The following is a 24822-nucleotide window of genomic DNA, read 5'->3' as shown; positions in this document are numbered from 1 at the left end:
TAAAGCCTAAAAGATTTATTATGTCATGATGCATAGGAGTGCATTTATAAATATTTTACGCATGAATGCCAATAACATTTTATCAAAAAACTATTTTTTTTATCAAAGACGCTTGATCAGTGGTCCCTAGTTTTGGCCCCCTGTTGCAGTTAAGCCAAAATGTTATTGGAGACGTTTGTAGTTTTAAGTTTTAAGGACCAAAAATAGTGATTTATATAATTTATCTCTATAAGTGATTTTCTACGTTAAACTTTTATACATCCGTATGTTTTATGAAATAAAATACATACATGCTTTATATAGCACAATATTTAAAATAAACTTAATTAAACACATTTGAGCAAAAATATATATATACCACCTAAAAAAAATTATATACTGATATTTTTTTTAATTAAGTGAAATTTTAAATAAAGCAACTTAAAATATGAACTTTATAAATATTTTCAAAAGTTTATTTTTATTGTATATATATATTTATATATATGCGTAGAGTATATATTTTAATTAATATATACATACATATTTATCACAGTAAAATAAATTATGAAGTGAGGCACGAAAGGATCTACTTATATTATACTTAAATATAGTTAAGTAGTCATGTAAAAAAAGCAATTATTGCATTAGATCATTAGAAGAAATAGTCGCACTTATTCGATTCTTTGTATTAATCACACATAGTGTGGTGATAAATATACGCATATATTAAATAATTAATAATATAAAAATATTTATATTTTACAATTCTACAGAAACATTATTTTGAAAATTCGAATCAAAATTTTGTTTTAATTATTATCAAAAAGGATCAATATTATTACTAATACATAATCAATAGATACATTACCAATTCAATAAAATTTATAGTCATTTTATTTGTGTAAAATGTTACAAATAATAATACTACTTAATGTTTCAACTGTCATTAATGACATTACTTAAATATAACTTTAATTCGCATATGAATATCTAAAATATTTATTTTTTCTACTTATAGCGTCAAAAGTAAGATAAGATAACATTAAAAATTACACAATATTAATAAGTATTAAAAGCATCTTAATTACTATATAAGACTAAAAAATTATTTAGAAGAATACTATGTTAAAAATTATAGAATATAAAGATCATTCGAAAGGCAAAGATCACTTTTTTTTAATGAGTATTAGTTCTATTTGTAGTTGGTCTCAAGACTAAGGCGAGATTAAAGTCAAAGCCTAAAATATGTACAAACAGAATGAAACATACTAAAAATCATTAGACATGGACCCAAATAAGTATAATTAATAAGTTCGATTTTTCTATTTTGTAACAATGTTACGTTAAAACTCAATTTAGATTTAGATTTTTTACTTAAAAACGTACATAATACTAATTATGCATGAATAAGAAAAAAAATTAAATACATATAATAAGTATTTCAATAAAAGTTATATTAATTTATTGAGGCCGGCGTTTGTAAAAATTATTGGTGTATTAAAGTTTCATTCTCAGACATGTAAATTACTCAAAAGTAAATGTGACGTTGCTGATATTGATTCTAAACGTCACAGTATATTAAAAAATCATATGCAATTTTGCATAAGTGTACTTATAACATTTATATAAACAAAAATAGAGCTTCAATTGAAGAAAATAATTTACTGTTACAATATAAAAATACAAGATTTTTATATGGATTCCATGTCATGAATATATATTTTATAATATAATATTTATAATAGTTTATAGATATGAAGATATATCTTTTAATAATATATATATTATTTAATAATAGTACTATAATATAATAAACGCCTATTCAGATATATTTTTACAAAAGCACAATTTTGAACAATTCTGTTGCGTGCATCAGTTTCAATTTTTACAAAATTTTATATAACCTTAATATATGTATATTATAGTAAAGTATATACACTATTACAACCTTAATAATTGCTTATATCATATTAGTGATTTACAAGATATTATTTTAAAACAATGTCTACCATGATTTAAATTAAATGGAATATTTCTTATCTATTATCAGATTTATTCAAAAGCAGTATTTTTAACTAATGCAAAAAAAGAAGTACAATTTGAGACTATTGATTAATTTGAACTCTTTATTATTCTTTATATAATAAAAATCTTGTGGTGCGACAATACATAAAGTATGTTAAGTATTACTTGTGTTATTAATCAAAACATTATTTATCGTCAAGGTTGGTTCTAATGGACATTTCGATTATTATTAACTCTATATTTATACATAATATAATATTCAATTGAATTAATAAGTTTTCAACATAAAATTCAAGGAAGACATGTAAAGTATAATATAATAATTTGACTTATCTAATTATTATATTAAATGTTGAAAATACGACCAATTAATTTTGTCTTACGATCGATTATTCATATGAAAATGTTGTCAAGTATTAAATGTATTATATGTTCATTTTATAACTGGCAGTTTTCATTATTGCTTCAATGTTGTCAAATCAGAGCCGATGAAAAATTCACTTTTCACAATGATTTATATGAAAGTTTCTTGCGACATGATTGATAATTTTAAGTTTTTCTTTTGAAATTTTATTAGTGGCTATATGTTAGCCTGTGTAACATTTTGTCAGTCTCCGTTGTTCATCGGAGACTTGGGCTGGCGCTATGGTGCCGAAGTTTCTGCTTCAGCTTCGGTTATCGACGGAGTGGCTGGATTGGCTTCTACAATGCACGGTGTAGACATTCTATTCGACATGGCATTTATAACATACACGAGTTGATCTATCTTCTTATCCATCAAACCGAGCTGTAATACAATAATGTTTGTTAAAGAAATATTCACAAATATCTTCAATGTAATAGTCATACCTGTTGTTCGACTCTATACAATCTAGCTCCTACGGTCATCGGCTTAGCATTTCCAACTCGATCGATGCCTGTTAAGTAACTCCCAGGCTTACCAAGAGTTTGATCTAGACGTCGTTGTAACTCCTGTCAATGAATACAATTCTATTAATTTATAAATGCTTAGCTAAATTTATTAAATCTATATATCTGTATTTTATATATGATATCCTCATATATAAAATACAGCAATATTTTCAAGCCTTTAAAGTGATTTATAGATTCTAAGTAAACTCTATTATGATATGAAAAACTAAAATGAACACATTAGATAATATTTTATGTAACACTTAAATTTTATTTTTAATGTACTAACCAGATCTATCATTTAAAATACTGTGTTGTATATTGAAGGCATTGGTCAAAAATAGTATAACTTCGGATATTGAAATACGAGTGAAAATTAAGATTTATCACAAATTCAGTATTTCGTGTGTTCAACGTTTAGTAGGAGGTCGTTTTTTATATTCGGTATTGTTTTCTGATTCAAGACTTGACGTTTTCTTTATATACTATGTTTTATTCTTGATATATTTTTGCATAAGCCCATGAAAAATTTGTGTGATTGACTATACTATCCTCAAGAACCAATTTTTAATAAATAGTATTCAATGTAAAATGCATTTGTATCAAGGTCTTAAAGTATAGCTATGCAATTATATATCGGTAAACGTATATGACAATAAATACACCTCACAGCATTCAATTTAGTGTGCGGACTAGCAACCAAAAGGGTTTGGTCATACCGCCACCAATATATAAGTTATTAATAACAATAGATATAGAAACTAACCTTAATTCGCACCATCATGTTTAAATGCCCTTGACTGTATTGCTCTATAACGTCTCTAACATCGTACGGTTTTCTTGCTTGTTGAAACTTTCGACGTGCTACAAAGTATTTTATTTTCCTAATAGCTCTGATAGCGTTTCTATGTGCTTCCGTCAATCTGAAACAAGCATTCAATATAAATTAACGTACTTCTCATTACAACATACTTGATATAATATTTTATCATTACTTTGTGACTCTCACTGGTTCCTGATCCATATCGTCAATTTCATCACTAGCGGCTTCCGTTACAGACGAAGCTTGACTGACTAATGTTCTTCCGCCACCGAAGCCATCACGTCTGTTACGATTTGGAGTTCCTATAAATAAAAAGTATCATGATAAATATATTATACATTATATAATGTCCATATGAATCTATTAAACTGACCGGCTTTCGGTTCTTCAACGTAAAACACTACATCTCCTTCAGATTCTCTTCTACCATCTGCCGACGGTTGTTTATCGCCCATGTTTTGGAGTGAAGTCGGAGGCTCCATCTTGTTCCTGGACTTCCTCCTCTTCAGCACCGATGCTTTCTTCGCGACCTGCAATATGAGGGACTGACCCAAACAGCGGTGTTATCACACTCAACACTTAACACAACATCTATTAACGAACAGGATAGCTATTCTATAAGGAGAGGATAATACAGCGAGTTGCATTCGAATTGTTAAAATTTGAATGTAACAACAATTAATCATAGCAGAGCTAACATCAAAATGCTGAATAGTTCTACGACAATATCTATACAGTGGTTTCCACGCTAGTTTTTTTTTGTATCAAATATCTATAAATATATATATATATATATATATATATATAATACTGGTGAATATATGATTGATGAATTGATTATTTATAATTGTTAAGATATAAAACGGCAAGGAAGTCACATTAACATCAATATGTAGTATGATACATTAATCATTAATATTTTCCTGTATTATTTATATCTTTCAAAATATATGTATATTAAATCAATTTACAGAAAAATAATTAACATTTTATATTAAGAGCAAATAATTATAAAATCATAAATATAAAACAATCAATTCATGCATTTATCATATAACATATTGAGTGATTACATAATGAGTGTATGATATTAGTGACTTTTACCAAATACCACCAAAAACACTAAATATAAGGGGTCGCATTGTATACACATACTTATTATTATATCAAATTAGCAATATTATTCATCATATCTATCAAATTTTACTTACCATTATATATATACGTATGTATATAGGTGACGGCTAAAGTTTTTAATATTTATTATTTATAATTGTATTTTAGGGGTGCTGCAGCTCTGTAGATCCTATGAGGAATCGCCATATTTAAACGACTATATCTAAATATATTATGATCTATAAGTCACTTATTAATATTTATAGTACATATATGTCATAATTATTTTTTTAATCATTATTTATCATTTCCTTTGCTGATTGATGAAATTTTGTGTTTCGTATATTGTATAAATATACATAAGATACCTTTATTATAATAATATAAAATACTTATTATATTGAATAAGGTATCTCATGCATGAATTATCGCTGACTTGATGTTATTGAATTTTAGAATTTTAAAGCAAATGTTAGTTTTTTGCATCAAGTGACTAATAGACCCTTTGGTATTATATATGTAGAACGATGAATAATATTGTATTTTTTTAATTAATTAAGTAAAACAAGGATGAGTTTCTATATAATATATGTAATTAATTTCACATCATGCAAATCTATTTGTCTATCATATAAATACGTTTGATTGCTGTCACTATGTATACGTGTGTGTGTATTTTTTATGTTTTCTTCTTCACCTGAATGATATCCTTATTATCTCGATTATTGCAAGGCATTCAAAACAGGCGATAAATCTTTAATAAATATTCCTTATACAGTGTTTTTAATAGTAATCAGTTTATTAATAATGTATCTTTGATTCATATAAAATATGTATTCTGTGTAAGTAGAATAAACAAAATAAAAGTCATACTAAATAATACATTATTAAAAAATAACCAAATAAAAAAATCTGTAGCAGAGCTTTATTATTATTTAGATTATTACTAATAATAATAATAATAATAAAAATCTAACTTTTCGGTAGCTATTCATTCTTACCTTGGACAGTGGTGTAGTTGCTACCGACGGTTGTTGATGTTGTTGGTCTTTAACGTAGATATTCCACGTTGCTGTACTTCTGAAACTTTTATCAGCCGCGTAGCATCGCCATAGACATTGAATCAACATCGCCGCTGCTGGAATCTAAACATGTGATGTGTTAATTTAAAATAATGCTAATTCATTATAATTTTATAATATGCAAAAGTTGTATAAACAGAGTACACATATATATGTGATTTTTATTTTAATAATATTAAAGCTCACCTGTCGGTTGAAGTGTTTCTGTCTTTGCTTTTGTTGAACTTTTAATGCAAATCCTGAACCCAGAATACCCTGGAAAATATAAGAGAATAAAATAATACATATATTATATTTATTAACATTCAGGAGTGAAAATAATGTTTAATTAAATAAATTGCAGCGCGGTAGAAACAAAAACAGCGCACTATCATATTTTCGTGCGACGTATACGACTATATTCTTGTGACTCGGCCCCAGTACGCGCATATGTATGTGTAAAAAATTGAAAGTCGTGGCGTACGCTGCTTTACACCTAAGACGGCTCGACGCTAGGGCTTTGCCCTTGGCTCAGGCATACACAGATGGAAATTTCTAGAGTGTGCAACCTCTAGAGATGCATCTAAAAATATGTTATCAATATGCTGCGTCTCCCAACAGTTGCAGCATTAGATTCCATTCGGATGCTGCGTCGCTGAGGGTCTACGCCAGATTACTCGTCCTCAGTTGCAGCATTGACTATTTTTATTTTTGTGATGTAGGTTACATCTAAATAATATAATTTCAAACCAATAAATGTTTTTATGAATTAAAAAAACTGAATTGCGTCTGCGAATTCACATTAAATCAGAAAAACGTTACTAGTTACTAGTAAAAGCCAGCCCTCAGCTGCATGGTAATTGAAAGTAATTGAAAGTCAAATGTAAGTCATCAAACCCTATACTTTGTCTGGTACTGTCACAAAAATATGTATTATGTGCTAATATTTAACTCATATATGTTTAATATGTGTATTAAAAATTAAAGTTTGTTGTAAAGTTATGACGTTATAACGCATTGGGCTCGCGCCTTTTATGTTTAAACGGAGGAATGGAGAGAATCAATAAAAAACTAGTCATGTCAATTGGTTTGCTGCAATAATATTTATACATATATAAACTTTTATTAAAATATTAATAATTTTAGAAACTAATTATAAATTGTTGGTATTAAAAATCATTAAAACGACAATGTAATGTTTAATAAAAAATAGAGATCAGCAGAATTGTACAACAGCCACGCAGACTTTCGAAACCTATTAATAATCACAATAGCTCATTAAACCATATTTTTATATATGATAGTCATGTGAGCTTCATTAAAGAAATATCACGAATCATTCGCCAAGCACCCATCACCAATCGAATCAGTGACGACCACAACGTAGACTCTCAAACTCAATAGACATCTACATTTTTAGTAATTTATATATATTGTATAGTAAACTGTTGTGTACATTATATATTTGGTACAGTAAATCATATAATATATTCCTAAAGACGGTTTACTATAAATATAAATATTTAATAAACAATAAATAGCAATGTTTTAATACTATTCTGATTTTATTTTAGAAGCAACGTATTTACATTAACTAATTATTAGCATAAAAGTAAGACTATAGTAAATTAAACACTGTCGGATTAGCAGAAGCGCACAAGAGAAAATGAAAAAGCGTCAAGGTTCATATGTAATTTGAACCCATGACCTTTTAATTGATTAGAAAATACTTCTGGCCTCTGGTGTTAGAAAGTATTAGGCTTTATGTAATCCTTGTCGCAATTGAAACGTAATTCATTAATGAGAATAGTTTTTGAATAAACTGAAACATTCGCCATAAATTACATTTTATTAACTATTTATAGCTGAAAAATAAGCTTGGAATGTCCATATGGTTTTTCAACTTTATATGTATTGTGACAATAAAGTTTCGAGAATAATTGTATTACCTTGTAGTGCGGACTTATTCCTTCTCTACCTGCATGCAAACAATGATAAACGTGTTTGCATATCTGTTATCGTCTATCTTATCTCACGAGCAGAAGGATATTCCGTTGGGGCTTTCTAGAGATATATTGAAAAGCATTGAATATGTTCCAGATTTGGTACATCGCGCGATAATATGAATATAGACATACAAGTAAAAATCATGTTAATTTGATTTCACAAGTTTTATCCATTCAATGCAGTAGTTTTTAAGCTTTTCGCTGTCATACTTCTCTTGGGAAATATATTACAAGCTACGTCTCTCGCGGGTTAAGATAAGTCAAGTCTTAAGGGTGAGTTTACATTTTTTATGAATTTGTCTAAAATATGTTATTATTTTATATTTATCTTTTAATTTTTAATGTCATAACGTAAGTTATAGTAAGTAAAACAATTAAATATTTTTAATTCTGGGTTCTTCGCTTTCACCAAAGCTTAGATGCACCGCTAGTAAATATGAGATCCAATTTTGTCTTGATAAAATTGTGCATAAGCAGTCATTAGCAGATTTTTTCTTTAATGCAGGTACGTGTTACTGGTAAGCTTTTGATAGTTATCAAACTGCGTTGCTTTTTTTATTTATCATCTCATTAAATCTTGCGCAAATGTTCTTGTGCTATCATTACAGAGGAGTTTGGCACATTAAAAACAAAAAACAGAATGACACAATAAAAAAATCTCAAAGACAATTTATACTTCCAATAGCATACATCCATATAGTCCATATATTAAGCTCTAATCAAATAAAACTGTCAGTCAATAATTTTAGAAACACAAGTATTAAAACAGTTACGAGGATATGAGTAGTAGAAACGTTAGGATCAATATGTCCGACCCTGGATGTGTACATTCTCAAAGCGACAAATTTAAAGGCGATGTCTGTTAATTTTTTTTAATGAAACTTTTATATCACACCTCGTATACGAGTAAAACATTGGCTGCAAAATAAAGGGCACTGTTATAAAAATACGACAAGTTGCGTGCTCCAGGATGACACGCAGTCGAAACCGAAATTTGAGCTTTTATGACTCAATTATTAACTGATCGGTTTAAAATTCTGACGTTCACGTCTAATCGCCGTTAGACATCAAAGATAAACACCAACCTTCGTGTGCACAGCACACGTAACACCCTTACTGTCAGAATCAATTTTTAAATCGTTATTTACTTTAGGTGAATGAAGATATTTTGAAACTTATCGAATTTTCATACAGTTTCGAAAAGTTCTGCTAATATTATTGCCACGCCAAATTTTTGTTTTAATAAGTTATCATTCGTATTTTACAATAGTTTACACCTTTTTAGATATCATCGATTATGATTTTGAAACATTTTGACAAAACCGTAAAAACATATTTCGATATGATTGATCATGACACATATTATATATTAAAATTATCTAAATCATAAAAATTCAAAATTAAAATCGCCACAAAAATGTCTATAATTTATTACAAACTATTTTTTTTAATATAATAATATAATATCATTTTGAGTTTTTTTTTTTTGTAAAATTTGTCATACATATTTACTATCTAAATCAGTGATTCTCAAAGTGGTCTATATCGACCCCCAGGGGTCTATGATAACCTGCAAGGGGTCTATGTCAGCGAAAAAAAATTTAGGGGTCCATGAAATAAAAATGGGGGTCCACTGAAGTGGATCTCAACAACCACTGATAGTACCTATCTACTTACATTATAATCTTATAAAATAAAGACATATACATTATTTATAAAAGTACCTATGAAGTAAAAAAATATTATATATGTTTATAAAATTGTGTAAGTTGTAGGATGTAGGCATTCGCTTTGTAGTCGTAATACATTTTGAACTTGTAAAAACCTGCACATAATAATATACCACCGTGATTCTCAAAGTGGTCTATATCGACCCCTAGGGGTCGACGACGACCTGCAAGGGGTACATGTCAGTGAAAAATAAAATTGGGGATCCATGAGATGTAAATGTTGGTGACTTTATTTTTGGCTTTCAATGAATGGAATAATCCACATACACAGATAGTAGAAATCTTTCAAAGTGAGTAGCACGATACCAGCTGGCAAAAACACATTTGAAGTTGATGAATTTGCAAAAAATCAATATCAAGCAAGCAGGGGGTCTACCCAAAACCGAAAAACATGGCAAGTGGTCTACGAGACAAAAAAGTTTAGGGACCTCTGATCTAAATTATATTTAAAAGTTATGCTTTAATTTCAAGTACGTCATTATTTTTTTATTAATATTTTTGCTTATCGGTATTATCACAAACTATATAATTAAAAAAACTATCGACTATAAAGAAATAATTAGGTTTGTATCTTTAATATATGCTATAAAAGCTAACAACATATCTGAAATAGCTTATAATAATTTTACATACAAAAAAAAACTTTATCCTAAGAAAATACAGTAATGGTTACCAAACTATATTTTACTGCGCCCAATATTTTTCAAAATTCTTTACGCGCGTATTAATTTTATAATAATTACAATAAACTCATATGTATTTGTTTTTATTGTGTTAAGTATTATCAAATTGTGGTGCTATCTATAAAAATTCGCTACAAACGGGGTTGATATTGTGGGTAATATTATTAAAACTCGCGTTAATTTACCGTGAGAAAAATAACCATCGTCGCTGCCACACCACATACAAGACCTCTGAGGACCTCCTACCGACATCATCTCTCCGCCAGCTTCTCCACCACTGGTCGGAGAAAACGTGGTCTGTTGCAATATGTAATATAATCTAATAAAAATCTCACTATTTTCCACCTGCGTCACACTGGCTGCGAAGTCACACCGCTTAGGTTTACAAAATCTTGAAATATTTTCATTTATTAACAACAAATGCAGAAACTTCCACTTCACATAAATATACAAACTGTTACAAATAGCAACAGAAATTGTATAGCTTTTGATAATGTCTCTCAAAGACTATTCACTTTGATTCAACTAAAATTGAACTAGAGCTTTATAGCGAAGTGTAAAATAAAAATATAATAAGAATATATATAAATAAAAAACAAGACATTAGGAAATATACTAACGATACAGCTCAAATCTGTAGGAAATATTGTATTTTATATTTAAAATATTAATATAACAAATAGTAAATAGTTAAATTAGCTATTAGAAAGAGCTTTAATAAAATTATATAAATAAAACATATAATTATATAGTTATAATATTCCAATTTAATGTTTCATAAGCTTTTTTTATAGACGGATATTTGTCCAGTTAATTTTTTATTCAATAAATTTTAATGCAGTCTTAAAATGCTATTTAAAGATACAGGAAATTGCAAACAGATCTTGTGAAAACTGCACGCTATTTTCGTGTCAAATCGTCGGAGAATTGCATCGTCTAATTTTGTCTCGACATAACAATGCTCCAGAATATATTTCATTATTTTTTTAAGTCGATCTACAATCATTTATCTAGCTCTATGATATAAATGAAAGGTAGATTTCATTTAAAATTGATTTATGTTATCAATAGACTAACCATGAACTAGTAAAATGAATGTGTAATTGAAGGCCAGATTAGCGTAGTCCATAAGCACCTTATGGAATATGGATTTGTCACAATATGTGTATTAATTAATAATGAAAAAACATTTTACTTACAGCTGGCAATGCGAAGAATGATATGGCGAAAACTGAAAAGCATGAAGCTACAATTTTTCCCATCCATGTCTGCGGAACAGTATCTCCATATCCAATAGTTGTAACGGTTATAACACCCCACCAGAGTGCATCAGCGTAAGAACTGAAGTCGTTCTTTCCATTTGGTCCAATTACGTCTTTCTCCGCCAAGTAGACGAAGTAAGAAGAAAAGATTAGACCAAGGAAACCGATGTATAAGGTCGTTATTAATTCCTATAAAAATAAAATATGTATTACATTCAATTTATAGTTAGCATTGTTATTGTATATACATAAAAACATGAAAGTACGCTACAAATCATAACAATAGTTACTCGACTGTAAAAATCGATGAATGGTCTCGAATTAACTGATCTAAATTCTAAAGATAGTATGTGTCTCAAAAGTTGTTAAATGTTAATTTAAGATATTTTTATCTTCAGATGAAATAAGTAAATAACATAAGCTTTATTTTTGTATTAATTAAAATTATATTAATACCTGTCTGTGAATGAACACAACGGAACCCAATAGTCTCCAAGTGCCTCCTTGTCGGTCCACATGCAGCATCCGAAGTATCTGAAGGAATCTTATACCTCTTATTGCACTGGTGGCAAACACTTGGCCGTTCGATCCTACCGAAAGGACCACCATTGAAGCGACGACTACTATCAAATCTGAAAATAATAAATATTTATGTTTATTTTGAAAACAATACTAAAGGATTACAGATCATATGCATATATAATATAATACATTGAAACTGTTTAAACCAGATTTTTTTAAATGGAAACGAATTAGACTACTTAATAAAATGCCATTAAATCTGAATGCATTGATTCAATTTATTCTCATTTCAATAACGAAATTTTAATTGAAATGTTTGCAATACCTGTTTTATGATTGTTTTTATAATTACCATACTGTAGGTTTGCAAATTATTTTTTTTACTAATAACGTTTGCTGTGTGTTTTCTGATTCGAATGAAATGAAGCTGAAATACTATTTTATATTTCATTAAAATTTCATAAAGAAACACTATTGTATCAACTAGCGAAACTAGTCGTAGATTTTTTAATTTATGATGATTTATATTCGCCATATTATAATTTTTTTTATTTTTATTTTTTCGATTAAATTAAGACCATCGTGGCCTAACAGGTTACCCCAATGCGCCACGATGGTCGAAAGCAAATTATAAATTTATAAAACATAAAAAACGTATATATATAAATAAATATAACAATACTTAAACATAACAAAAAAAATTATAAAATATTAAAATTTAAAGATATAAACCGGATCAGATCCTCGTAGCTAACATTAAATAAATCAATTTTCAATGCCAGCGTTATCAGGAGCCGTATGGCCACAGCTATAGGCGAGTCGGCAAGTGCGGATGTCCTAGCCCTAACTGCCATCAAAAGAGGTCTCGATCGTGATTCTCGAAAATGTTCCGGAACCCAAAACTGGAATTCCTCGAGAATAGCTGGATTGTCGACAGCACCTTTTAGTGATTTGAAAAAATGCTTTGCGACATACAGCTTTCTGCGAGAACTCAGCGAATCATATCCCAACGCTCCTAAAAGAAAGGCGCTGAGATATAAGTACGGATAATAACCAAATGTCCTTTTGTAAAGGTATCTTAAATAGCTTTTTTGAATTTTTTCCACTAAATGGGAATATTTGGCTATTCGGGGATTCCAAATTATAGATCCCGATTCAAGAATGCTACGAACTAAGGTGTCATAGAGGATGCGAATAACTGACGGATCGTCAAAGTGAAAGGCATTCCTCATAACAAAGCTGAGCGTCTTGGAAGATTTATCACGAACGTCGTGTATGTGTAGAGAGAACCTCCATTTGCTCTCGAAAGTGATTCCGAGATCTTTAGTGGAAGTTTCTCTAGTCAAAATGTTACCACCGAGATGGTAGAAATAAGCTGATGGCGAACGGGATCGAGAAAATGACACAGCATGGCACTTTCCGACACTAAAGGGCAGACGGTTAATGGAAGCCCATCTCCACAGAGAGTCTAAATCACTTTGTAGAGAGAAGGAGTCCGCAACAGATCGAATGCATTTATATAATTTTAAATCATCTGCGTACAGAAGAAAACTTGAATTTTTAATTGCTGTATTTATGTCATTAATAAATAACACAAAAAACAGAGGTCCCAGATTGGATCCTTGAGGAACCCCCGAAGGGGTAAAATATTCTTTTGACAATCGGCCACCATAGGTTACAAACTGTCTACGGTTGCTTAAATAACTCGAAAACAACCGAGTTAAATTATCTGAGCAACCGAGGTTCGACAATTTTTTTAATAATAACGAAATTCCTCGAGAGCAGATGGATGTCCCGATCTCTTCCATAACTTATGAAAGGCGTGCTTTCTTTTTAGCAATGAGATGATCTCATGAGAAAACCATCTAGGATATGACACGTTAAGCACTTGAGGGCGCTTTCGAATATGGAGCTGGTCGAATGCACTATAAAGAACCTCACAGAAGGCCGCTAGGGAAGATTTAACATCAACGCACATTATTGAGATAAGAAAATGGTTCTGTATATGAACTCTAGTAGAAATATTATCGCGGATTTCTTAAATAGAAAATTTGCTTTAAAACACATTATAACACACACAAAAATAAGTTTTTTGACTAAAATTCTGTATAAAACAATCGATATACAACCATTATCATCAATGCATCAAGTAAACTCAAACAAGATAGGGTAGTTTACTTTTTTATGTCACGTCTATATAATATTAAAAATGCTTTACATTTCTACATGAGTAAAAAAAATACAAAAACAAACACAGTAAGCAAGAAAACGTAACTTTTTTCGTCAAAACTAATTTTATTTCTAAGCATAATCGCATTCTAGCTCTATACATTTCTTTTAACGGTTCTCTAAATTGTCGATGCCCTCCATTTTAATCAAATACACTAAATATGGGAAATATTCTAATGGTAAAAATACACAATATTTAATTTTATATTAACATAAAATAGATTTGGAACGCCTCTTCATAAATAAATATTCCAACATAGATTAGGAACGATTTTAACGTCATAGAAGTCTCGCACCTGCTCTCTTTTTTAGCACCCAGTACACGCAAAGCTTATCTTGCGGTAACCGTTTTTTTTAAAGGCAGTTCTGGACACGCGATTAAATAACGTCAAACGCCTATAAAAAAATTGACAAAAAATAACCTTCAACTTAATAACATTTATGCTTTGAATTAATGATACAGTTTTGTAATTTTTATAAATAGAAACACGGTGGCAATGAATTTCAGCAGTAGTTTATTTTTTGTACAGTATTAAAACAATTGTTTGAGATTTAAAATCACCTTGCAAAAACAACGTTACTGTCATTTTGCCACGTCACTCAGACACTAGCAAAAATGGCAGCGTTGTCAACCGAATAAAAAATATATTTATTTTTTATTGTCACTGAAGCGCTGCTTACCAATCCATTAACAAATAAGCATATTTCTGCATTTAATTCCAATCTATATTTATCCTTCAATAATATTAATTTATTTATTTTTTAAACATTTATCAAGGGAGAAGTTTCAGCGAGCTTTCCACACATGAAGGTCTTCCCATGGGGCTCCCGAGTGAATGAACTAAGCCTGATCCTTTACATCATCTCGGACCGTCCCATCTTATTACTACCATAAAGCGGAGGTTCGCAAAATACGACAGCCAGTGGGAACAAAAAAATGTGTTGCCTTACATGCAACAGGAGCAATACACGACTATACAATAAAAATGGGTACCATAAATAAAAATATACACGCGATGTAATAAAAATAACCTTTATGATATTCATTTTCTATTCGTGCGTCTCAATATATCGCATTATGTGTCAAAATGTACGTGATTTTGCTTAGAATAATAACTATATATGGTAATATTTATGTCATGACAGTATATTTGTATATTTATTTTGTTTCTCATTTCATATAATAAACATTATAAAAACAGTTTAATAGCTTATAATTTGACGTTTATGCATCATAAATGGAGATTGGATAAGATCATTTTTTTGAGTCCTGCTATATAATTTATAAGGCAATAAAGTTAATATAGTTAAATTAATTAAAGTTCTAAATATGAATTATTTTATCAAAAATAAAAATCGAGCATGTTTGTACTATATTAAAAGACATGATATTTTTTTAATCTAACTTTCTTTTGAAGTAGCTATTATTTCACTATTAATAACGTTATAATTTTTTTACATTTGTACAGTATAGCTTGCATTAAAAGTAATGAAGTATAGTTTTAAATGTTTATTATTTTTTAAATAACAGCCATACAAAACGGAATAGCGTAATCTGTAACTCTGAGGTTGCGGGTTCGAGCCCCGGCAGCGGCACCAGAATTTTTAATTTTAAAAACTGCTACTTAAATTTAAAATAAACGACATTTATTTCTGGATAAACTGATATGATGTTAAGATATAGATTAAAAAGATCTTATGCTAATTAAATATTTACATACCTATTATGCATATGGGTTTTCGTATGAACCTCAGTCTTCCGCAGAATCCCATGTATTTTGAACGACATCCTGCCGACCATAATCTCACCAAGTATTCTACGCCAAAGAAAACGACTAAGCATATTTCCTGAAACAAACATTCTACATATACATAAAAAATAATATTAATAAATCAGCACATAAAATCTTAATTCGTAATTAAGAACACGCACAATGTAAAATATTCAAGTATCATGTTTAACGACTTTAGTGACGCATAAAAATTAACTATAGGGTTGAAGTGTTAAAGCTGAAATTTTACACAAGACCTGAAATGAGTTTGAGATTGAATAACTAAAATATAAGGGTTCATGTTGAATAATAATTCAGTTTACGGATAGGAGTTTTGTTTAAATTGACGCGGTAATCTCGCTTCGCTCCGAAGTGTTTCTATATATTTTTTGGAGGTGAAGAAAAAATATAAAAAAGGACAAGCAACGTGTAGGATGAACACCAATTTGATGTTGTGAATAATTTATATAGGTTACACGGTTATATTATTCAATAAGATTCGAGACGTCAGTGAAGCGCCGCTAGCCAGACACAGTTTTTTTATACATGTATCACAATATACGAAAAACGGTCTTCTAAGAAAACAATCGCCCGATGCCTTGAAAGCTACATCCATATTTTATATTTTCACATATAATATGTTTATATCTTAAGATTTGTTATTTACATAGTCACGAAGGGGTTGAAAAAATTCATAACTCTCCTGAATTTATTTTTAGAACTTGTATAATATGTTTTATTCTTAGAGCATTCAGGAGATTGCCTATGGAATAGAAAAAAAGTTATTCAGTGCCTCAAATTATTGTAAATGTATCTTATTTATTAAAAAATCAACGTAACTAATTCGGTACTACACGAAGGAGTCTTAATTTATTACCTTTGAAAATATGAACTGCTGATATATACATTTGAAAACAGCTTAACATATTTTAAAGCATAATAAAAATACTGTAATATTCAATAAATATTGTTAAGGAATATTTATGAATTAGTATCTCACCGTTTTATGTATTTATTTTCCATAGAAAATTGAATTTAGTCATAAAATTATCTTTATATAAAAAAAAATATGAATTTTATTACACATATTTATAATTTGGCGGTATTTGAGAGCTGCTATTACACCGTTAGAATCATTAAAAAGTTTGATATGTAAAACAAGTTTTCATTAACTGAAATATAAATATTTTTATTATATTAGCCACTGGATATTACTCAAAATATTTTAATAAAAAGCAGTATAATCGATACATTTTATATACGACATTTTAAAAAGCAGATGTGTAATAATAATATGGTTGTATTTTTTTTAAACAAACGGTATTTTGACAATAAAATAAATACTAATATAAAATTCAATTAATAATAATATATTCGTTTAAAACCTTTTAAAAAACATTTTTAATTTCACGTGTTATTTAAAAAAATTATTAAGTACCAATTAAATTTTTGCATATCAATATAATTAGAAATATTTATGCTTTTTACTGAAATCTGCATTCTAAAGTATAACACTTGAAAATAATATTGTTGTATTTCATAGAATAAGACAATATTTTAATAAATATAGTTAAATTAAAAATATTTTTTTTCATTTATATTGTGTCTATTTAGGCAATAAAAAATCGTTACATTATATATATTTCATTATTTTTATTTTCTCTCAGCAACAAGGCACTTGGAGAAAGAAAAATTAAAATAACACGTAGGTCTCCCATTGAAAGTTTCCTTTCAATAATTAACATAAAATTGTGGTATGAATAATTAAGTTAAATTCTCGTCCTCAAATTAGGTGGTATTTTTGTTAGTGCTCATATTATTGCTTATGTTAATTAAATATATTACTTAATTTTACCATATAAACATGCTTAAGTTACAACATTGTCTTCTAGCAGATATGTTGGGATGAGTTTTTAATCTGTTTAAACATTGTTAAATTGTACACTTTTACACTGACACAATTGTTTATTTAATATATAATTGTTAGGAACAAACCAAGAAGCATCAGTCATCCCAAGTCCCAGATGTTTCCTTTTGTTCCAAATATGAGTTTTCGTGATCAGTCTTCTATTGAGATACATTCCAGGTTATTTGGCGAAGTTTCCTTGTGGTATCGATTTTTTTTAAAGAATACCGGAGGAGAAGTATTTTTGTTTTAGTTTCATTAGTTCGATTCACCATTTAGAGAGCTAATCTTGGACTATTACACTAATACTTTTTTTCTTCATTGATATATTTTGTAAACTGCACTTGGTTTATTGTAGAGTGTTTATTTCTAAAGCCAAATTGATAGAGATTAAGTTGCTCTATTAACGGTTTGATTATTTTTAAACGTATACTTTTTTATACTTTTAAGATAACTGGTAATATGCTTATCGGTCTGTTGAGGCAATATAGGCAATTTTTTTGATTTTAGTAACTTTCCATTGGGTTGAATATTATTATTTAATATAAATCACTTTGCCGCTTATTAATTCTTATCCCAGTGTCTTCTTGGTATCCACATTTTTTTTTGATTACGTATTTTATTGTATTTCCATTTGAAGAAGTGTATTTAAAAAATGTTAAATTACATTATCACTATTCTGGTCATTTTCACATTCAGATTTTTCACTATTGTCTCACCCATTTTCGTTATTAAGCCTGTTTGGGAAATATATTTTTAAGGGTTTCTAATTTTCTTTGTTTCAATTCCAAAGACTCTGTAACTTTAATTTTAATATATGCGTATCAATATAATTATAAATATTTATGCTTTTTTTTAATAAATCTGCATAATAAAGTATTACGCTTGAGAATAATATTTTACATAAAATAACACAGTATTTTAATGAATATAAATCTATTATCAGTACAAAAAAATGTTATTATCCTTACATATGTATGTATTGTACCTATATAATAATGTAAATCATATAGTCTATATAGCAAATAAATAAAAAAATACATATAGTACATAAAAACAAGTAATAACATATTTATTGCATATTAACTTGATGCTTTTACTGAATAAACTGTTCAATTGGATTTGTATGAAAAATAAATCTCTTTTTCTTTGATAAATAGTAGAAATTTTTTTAATGGTATTTGTACTATATGATTGATTATGATATATGCTTTAGATTGTATTTATTTTAAACTACGATCCACGACTCTTTTGAGATGCAAGTAAATCAGATAACAATTTATGTTATGTAAATAAAAAATAAAACTGAACGAGTTGTACTAGAAAAATATATTTTAATGTACAATTATTAAAAATTATAATTACCTAAAATTAAATCGGTTTTTATTATAATTGATAACGCTAGAAAAAAAATATTTTCGTGATTGAACCTAGATTTAGAAAAAAATATATTTATTGAAAATATTAATTTAACGGAATAAGAGCCAGATGATTGTGGAATAATTGTAAAAAATCCACTCTTTGGTGAAAACTATAAAAATGCCACTATACTGCTTAATAAACGTCTGACCTAGTACAGATGTATGTAATTTGAAAGATTTAAGACCAATTAGTATACAACTGTGTAAGTAAAATAAATTAGTTATATATATAAAAAAAACTACTAGTTAAATTCACAAACTATAAATGAAAATAAAGTTACAGTTCTGTTTTAGTATCATGCTGAATAATTAATTGTAAGGGTTCATGTTTTTCGTTATAAGCTGTTTTTATGTATTATGTATTGAAATAAAGCGATAAAGAATCATGTATAACAATATATATATAAGAGAGTATGATATACATACATATGTCTCATTATATTTTTGGATATAAAATTAAATATTTTAGCAACTTTCGCAATAACATTATATTATTTTATTTTTGTCCTTGATTAGTATTCAAAACACGTTCATTCTACTGTCTTGAATCATTGTACGGATCATAACATAATCAGTCATTAAACGAATAAATTCCACAGTACTTGAATAAATTAAATACACGGTATGTTAATACAATCGCATGAATTATTGATGTAGTACTCAAATTTATTTATACAACAATGATTTTGCGATTTTTTTACGTCAAGTATGCTACGCTAAAGTACGCCAAATATTTTTTTATTATCCAGCAGTATTATATATACATACAAAAAACTCTATATTTATAGTATTCGTTCGATATATAAATATATGATACAATAGCAAAAATATGACTGACCCCCTTTCGCACATATGTAGTTATGTAAATAGCCACGGTGAAATAATATGTTAACATCATCACGTGTAAACCTTTGCGTGTGACATGAATAAATTTATATCGATTAAACGGGAATAGGGAAAAATGTATTTATAAGTGATTATTAAACGATCGATACGTTTTAACGGAGATATTTACGTGTTGTAATATCGCGATAAATAATGATTTATCATATAAAGCTTACCGCTATGTTATTGATAAAAAAAGTTCACCGTCATCTTTTTTAAGTGATTTAGAATATTTGATTAATAAAATAAAATATATTTTTATTAATAACAATATCATATAGTTTATTAACAAATATGATGCACTTCTTAAAAAAATTCTTAATGATACTAACCCAAAAATAGTAACGAAGGGACTGTAAGATCATCTATGAAAAGTCTAAGATTTGCTCTCTAAACTGCGAATCATAGCTAATGTTACATTTATACTGAACTAAGATACTTGTCCTTCGGTATTACTTAACGGTAATTGGAAAGCACAGGGGAACTCAGATAAATATCTTGGAATCACATTTGGAACAAAAATAAACATCTAACTCTAAGAACCAAATTTATGCTCATCTTTGAAAAAAAACGAATTAAGCCCTAGGTTATTATTTAATCACTTGCAGGTCTTGAAGGCAGTGGCGTAGCTATTAATGGGGGGGTGGGGGGGCCGCCCCGGGCGGCACTTGCTTGGGGGCGGCATATTCGCGATGGGATCGTCTAGTGTGGTTCTTAACTCTGAATGCACTAAAACATATATAAATCCACGAATAACAGGAACTTAATAATAACCAATTTAATATTTTAATAAATGCTGATTTTATGACCCTGCAAAAAATGTATGTGGGGGGCGGTAATTTTAAGGATCGCCCTGGGCGGCACATACCCTAGCTACACCACTGCTTAAAGGAGCTACCAAAAATATCTGTAGATCATTAAAACCCTTAATGCAGTATTTCGACTCAAATATGTACCACAACCGTGGAACCGCTGAATGTACTCGCATCACACAAGCCAATATCACTGCTACCAATGCTCTCTAAATTTTTAGTAAAAACTTATTTTTAAAAGAGTAACACCCATAATAGAAGAAAGAAAGTTAATACCCAAACATTAATTTGGATTCAGACAAAACCATTCAACAATCGATCAAGTCCACCGAATCACCTGAGACATAGGACAAGCACTAGAAGAAAAGAAAGTCTACTCGGCTGTCTTTTTTGACGTCTTCCAAGCATTTGACAAGGTTTGGCAAGACGGACTAAACCATAAATTTTTTAAAGCTTTTCCATGTATATTGAAATTATACATTGAAGATCGCTACTTTCGAATTAAACAAGAAAACAGCTATTCAGAAATTAAGAAGATCAACGCTGGTGTACCTCAGGGAAGTGTACTGGGCCCATTCCTCTACATTATCTTTGCCAATGATACCACAGAAGTTTTAACCAACCGATGACACGGAAATTTTGGCAACTGGAAAAAACAACAAAGAAGCATCTTAATTTCTGAAATTCAAAAATGGACCGCTAAATGGAAACACAAACTAAATGAATTAAAATCAGTACACGTAGAAACTCTATCAACAAAAATATCACGTACTTACCGATTTATCTCAACAACATCATTACATATTTCAATAGAAATAAGTACTTTGGAATGATTTTTAGATAAGTATCTCAGCTGGAAAGAGCATGTCAAGAAAAAGCGTGAAGAGCTAGACATTTTCATGTTTAACTGTAAACAAGCTACTTGTGTACAACCAAACATGTGAACTTATGGCATTTAGTTGTGAGGCTGTGCCAGTAAAAATATTAGAGAGGTGATTCAAATATTCCAAAACAATGTACTAGAACAGTCCATCAAGCGAGGATGTAAGGGCATGTCAACGAAGAGGCTGTGCGTCTCCTCAACGTTGAAAACTGAACAAGAAGACTCCAGAGAGTGAAGCCACATGAACTTCTTCGGTGTTTCATTACATAAATGTGTTTCATAACATAATATAATATATAAAAATAAAAATCTATTATTTATTAGCTGTGTTGACAGTTGGATCATAATATGAAAAAAATACAATATCATAAAATCAGCGTGGTTTTATGATACCCAGATTTGGGGTGCGACATCCATGTCAAATATCAACATTCTTGATAGATTCCGAAATAAATTCCTTAGGTTAATGACCGGCACTTCTTGGTTTATGCCTAACAATTATATATTTAATAACTGCAAGTGTGTCAGTGTAAAATAAACAATTAAAAAGATAAGCTAATAATATTAGAACACATTAAAAACTCACCCCAATATACTGCAAAATAATCTTATGAAATACAAGGTACTTCAGTGTGTAAATATCATGTTAAAACTAACGAATAGATTTAATTAACATAAACATAAGCATGACCATGACCACTAACAAAGATACTAATAACTAACATAAAATAACATATTTTAATTAGATATAAAAGTAGAATTTAACTTAATTTTATGTTAATTATTTAAAGCCGTTAGTGTGAAGCTTTCAACCTTTTATTTTTATTTTTCCATTCACAAGTTGCTGAGAGTTAGGAGAGAGAAGGAAATATATAAAATATAAGAATTGCTTATTGTTCTAATAAATAGATGCATTTTAATAATAATATAGTGTAGGATAAGTGCTTTGAACGAGGGTTTGTGTAAAAGTGGATTACGTATTTAATATGACAGTTTATTTATATCGTTATAAAGCAAGTAAATTATTAAAAGTACTTTAATAATCACACTTAATTTATTTGAAAGCCATTTTGTTTTTGACATAACGATTTATTAAATTCTACAATTAATCGAAGCAATAGCAATCCATAATATGTAGTTAATTAAACACGCAAATTACAATTGTGTGTTATTTTTGCATGTATTATATTAACCGACATTGTAATCTTATTGATTTTGCTTTATTTTTTATACAATGATGTTTTTAAGAATTTAAAATAATAGTGAAAAAATACTTTTTGTATAAAATACATATTATATTATTAAGCTTAAAACTAAAATAGAATTAAAATAATATAATATTTAACTTACCATCCAAAAAAGTGTTTCATTTGCAAAATTACTATATTGGTCGATTGTAGATAATACGCTGAATATAAGACAAACTAGGACAACCATAAATCTGCAAAGAAAAAACATAAATTAATACCACATGTAAAATATAATAAAAAAATAGTACAATTGTAACTAAAAATAAGATGTCGACATCAGCGGACCGTTTTTTGAATAATAATTCATTTTGAGAAGCTTTGTATATTTTTATAAAAGCAATTCAGCCTTCAGTTTTTCATGTACTTGTGCCGTTGAAGTTCCGACGTACAGTTAAAACAAATGGTTGTTTATAAAGCTGTCTAAATATTGTTGCAAATCAAATCATAATATCTCAGCAGATTTAGATGTATGTGCGAATATTTATATATGCCAAAAATAATATTATTTCAGGAAGTAATAAAGAATTTGCATATACCCATATTACAAGCTAAATTATTTAATAGCATGTATCGCGTAAGGTGTATATTTTCATTTCACGTTTCACGTGTCAAACGTCAGTTTATAAAACAACGAAAAAAGTAACACTCAATTATTTTCACTGTTAAGATGATCATTTACATAAATACATTATAAAATATTAATGCAGTAAAACATAAATAATGTATCAATATAAATTTATAATGAATAGTAAAACGCATTGATTATTATTATCCTATATATGTATGTACCTACATATACGAGAATCAATAAAATATCAATAAAAACACACTTTCTCAAACTGTGTGTAGGTAAACAATATATTTATTGTAATACCATAACTAAATTGAAATAATTAACATAAATCTAATTCTTGTTCATTATGAAATAATTTTATTTTTGTTAATAAACTAATTCTAATGGTCATTATATTTATTTATTTGATAAATTTATTCGGACGACGATGGCTGGTATGATCCAGCCGAAATATCACGACAAAAAAACTATACGCGAAAAACTGTGTGTGTATTATCTATTGTTACAACAAGTATCGGATGACTTGAAAATGCGTGAATTTGAAAGTGAGCAATCTAAAAAAAATAATCACATTATAAAATGTATTATTTTACTATATACTTGTATGTATTTACAAACAGTCCGATAAAAAGGCACGAACGTAGAAAGAAGAAAGAGGATAAGAAAGAGAAGCAATGAAAATATTTCCCTTTGGCCGATGATTGCGTGATGGCCAGCAATTTACACGAAGAAAATTCCAACAAATCCGCATTGTAGAAACGTATAAATTTTTACAATTTACATACACACATAAATATAGCAAACGTATACACGTGTGTTTGAAACTGGTACTCCACTACAAGAATCGATATTTTCACTCGACGGTAAGGCGTATATTATAAGCATATACATAGTAGGATTTAGATTTTGAGACTGGGTGCATGATTACGTCGAGGTTCATTCAACGTCTACTTTGATAAGATACATAA

The 24822-nt window shown here is 28.7% G+C and overlaps 1 protein-coding gene across 13 annotated transcripts in view; it reads right to left on the bottom strand.

Annotated features, from left to right (window-relative positions):
• Positions 1-2561: 2561 nt before the first annotated feature.
• LOC148232089 (potassium voltage-gated channel subfamily KQT member 1-like) overlaps positions 2562-24822 on the bottom strand; it is a 157055-nt gene continuing 134794 nt past the window's right edge. For 12 of the 13 annotated variants that reach the window (XM_088193742.1, XM_088193746.1, XM_088193753.1 and 9 more), the window contains 11 exons: positions 23381-23471; positions 16073-16199; positions 12057-12232; positions 11538-11789; positions 6127-6195; positions 5860-6003; positions 4116-4287; positions 3915-4044; positions 3686-3842; positions 2857-2979; positions 2562-2794 (listed from right to left, as the gene is read on the bottom strand). In XM_088193742.1, coding sequence (XP_088049868.1) covers positions 2651-2794; positions 2857-2979; positions 3686-3842; positions 3915-4044; positions 4116-4287; positions 5860-6003; positions 6127-6195; positions 11538-11789; positions 12057-12232; positions 16073-16199; positions 23381-23471 — 1585 coding nt within the window. In that variant the 3' untranslated portion in view covers positions 2562-2650. Of the gene's footprint in view, positions 2795-2856; positions 2980-3685; positions 3843-3914; positions 4045-4115; positions 4288-5859; positions 6004-6126; positions 6196-11537; positions 11790-12056; positions 12233-16072; positions 16214-23380; positions 23472-24822 lie in introns of those variants that run through there. The other variant, XM_088193754.1, reaches the window with a different exon arrangement.

The sequence above is a fragment of the Plectrocnemia conspersa genome, unplaced genomic scaffold (assembly GCF_051122295.1).
Source record: "Plectrocnemia conspersa isolate PC_06_02 unplaced genomic scaffold, ASM5112229v1 ptg000009l, whole genome shotgun sequence".
NCBI classification, from domain to species: Eukaryota; Metazoa; Arthropoda; class Insecta; order Trichoptera; family Polycentropodidae; genus Plectrocnemia; species Plectrocnemia conspersa.
This window is presented reverse-complemented; position numbering and strand designations above follow the sequence as displayed.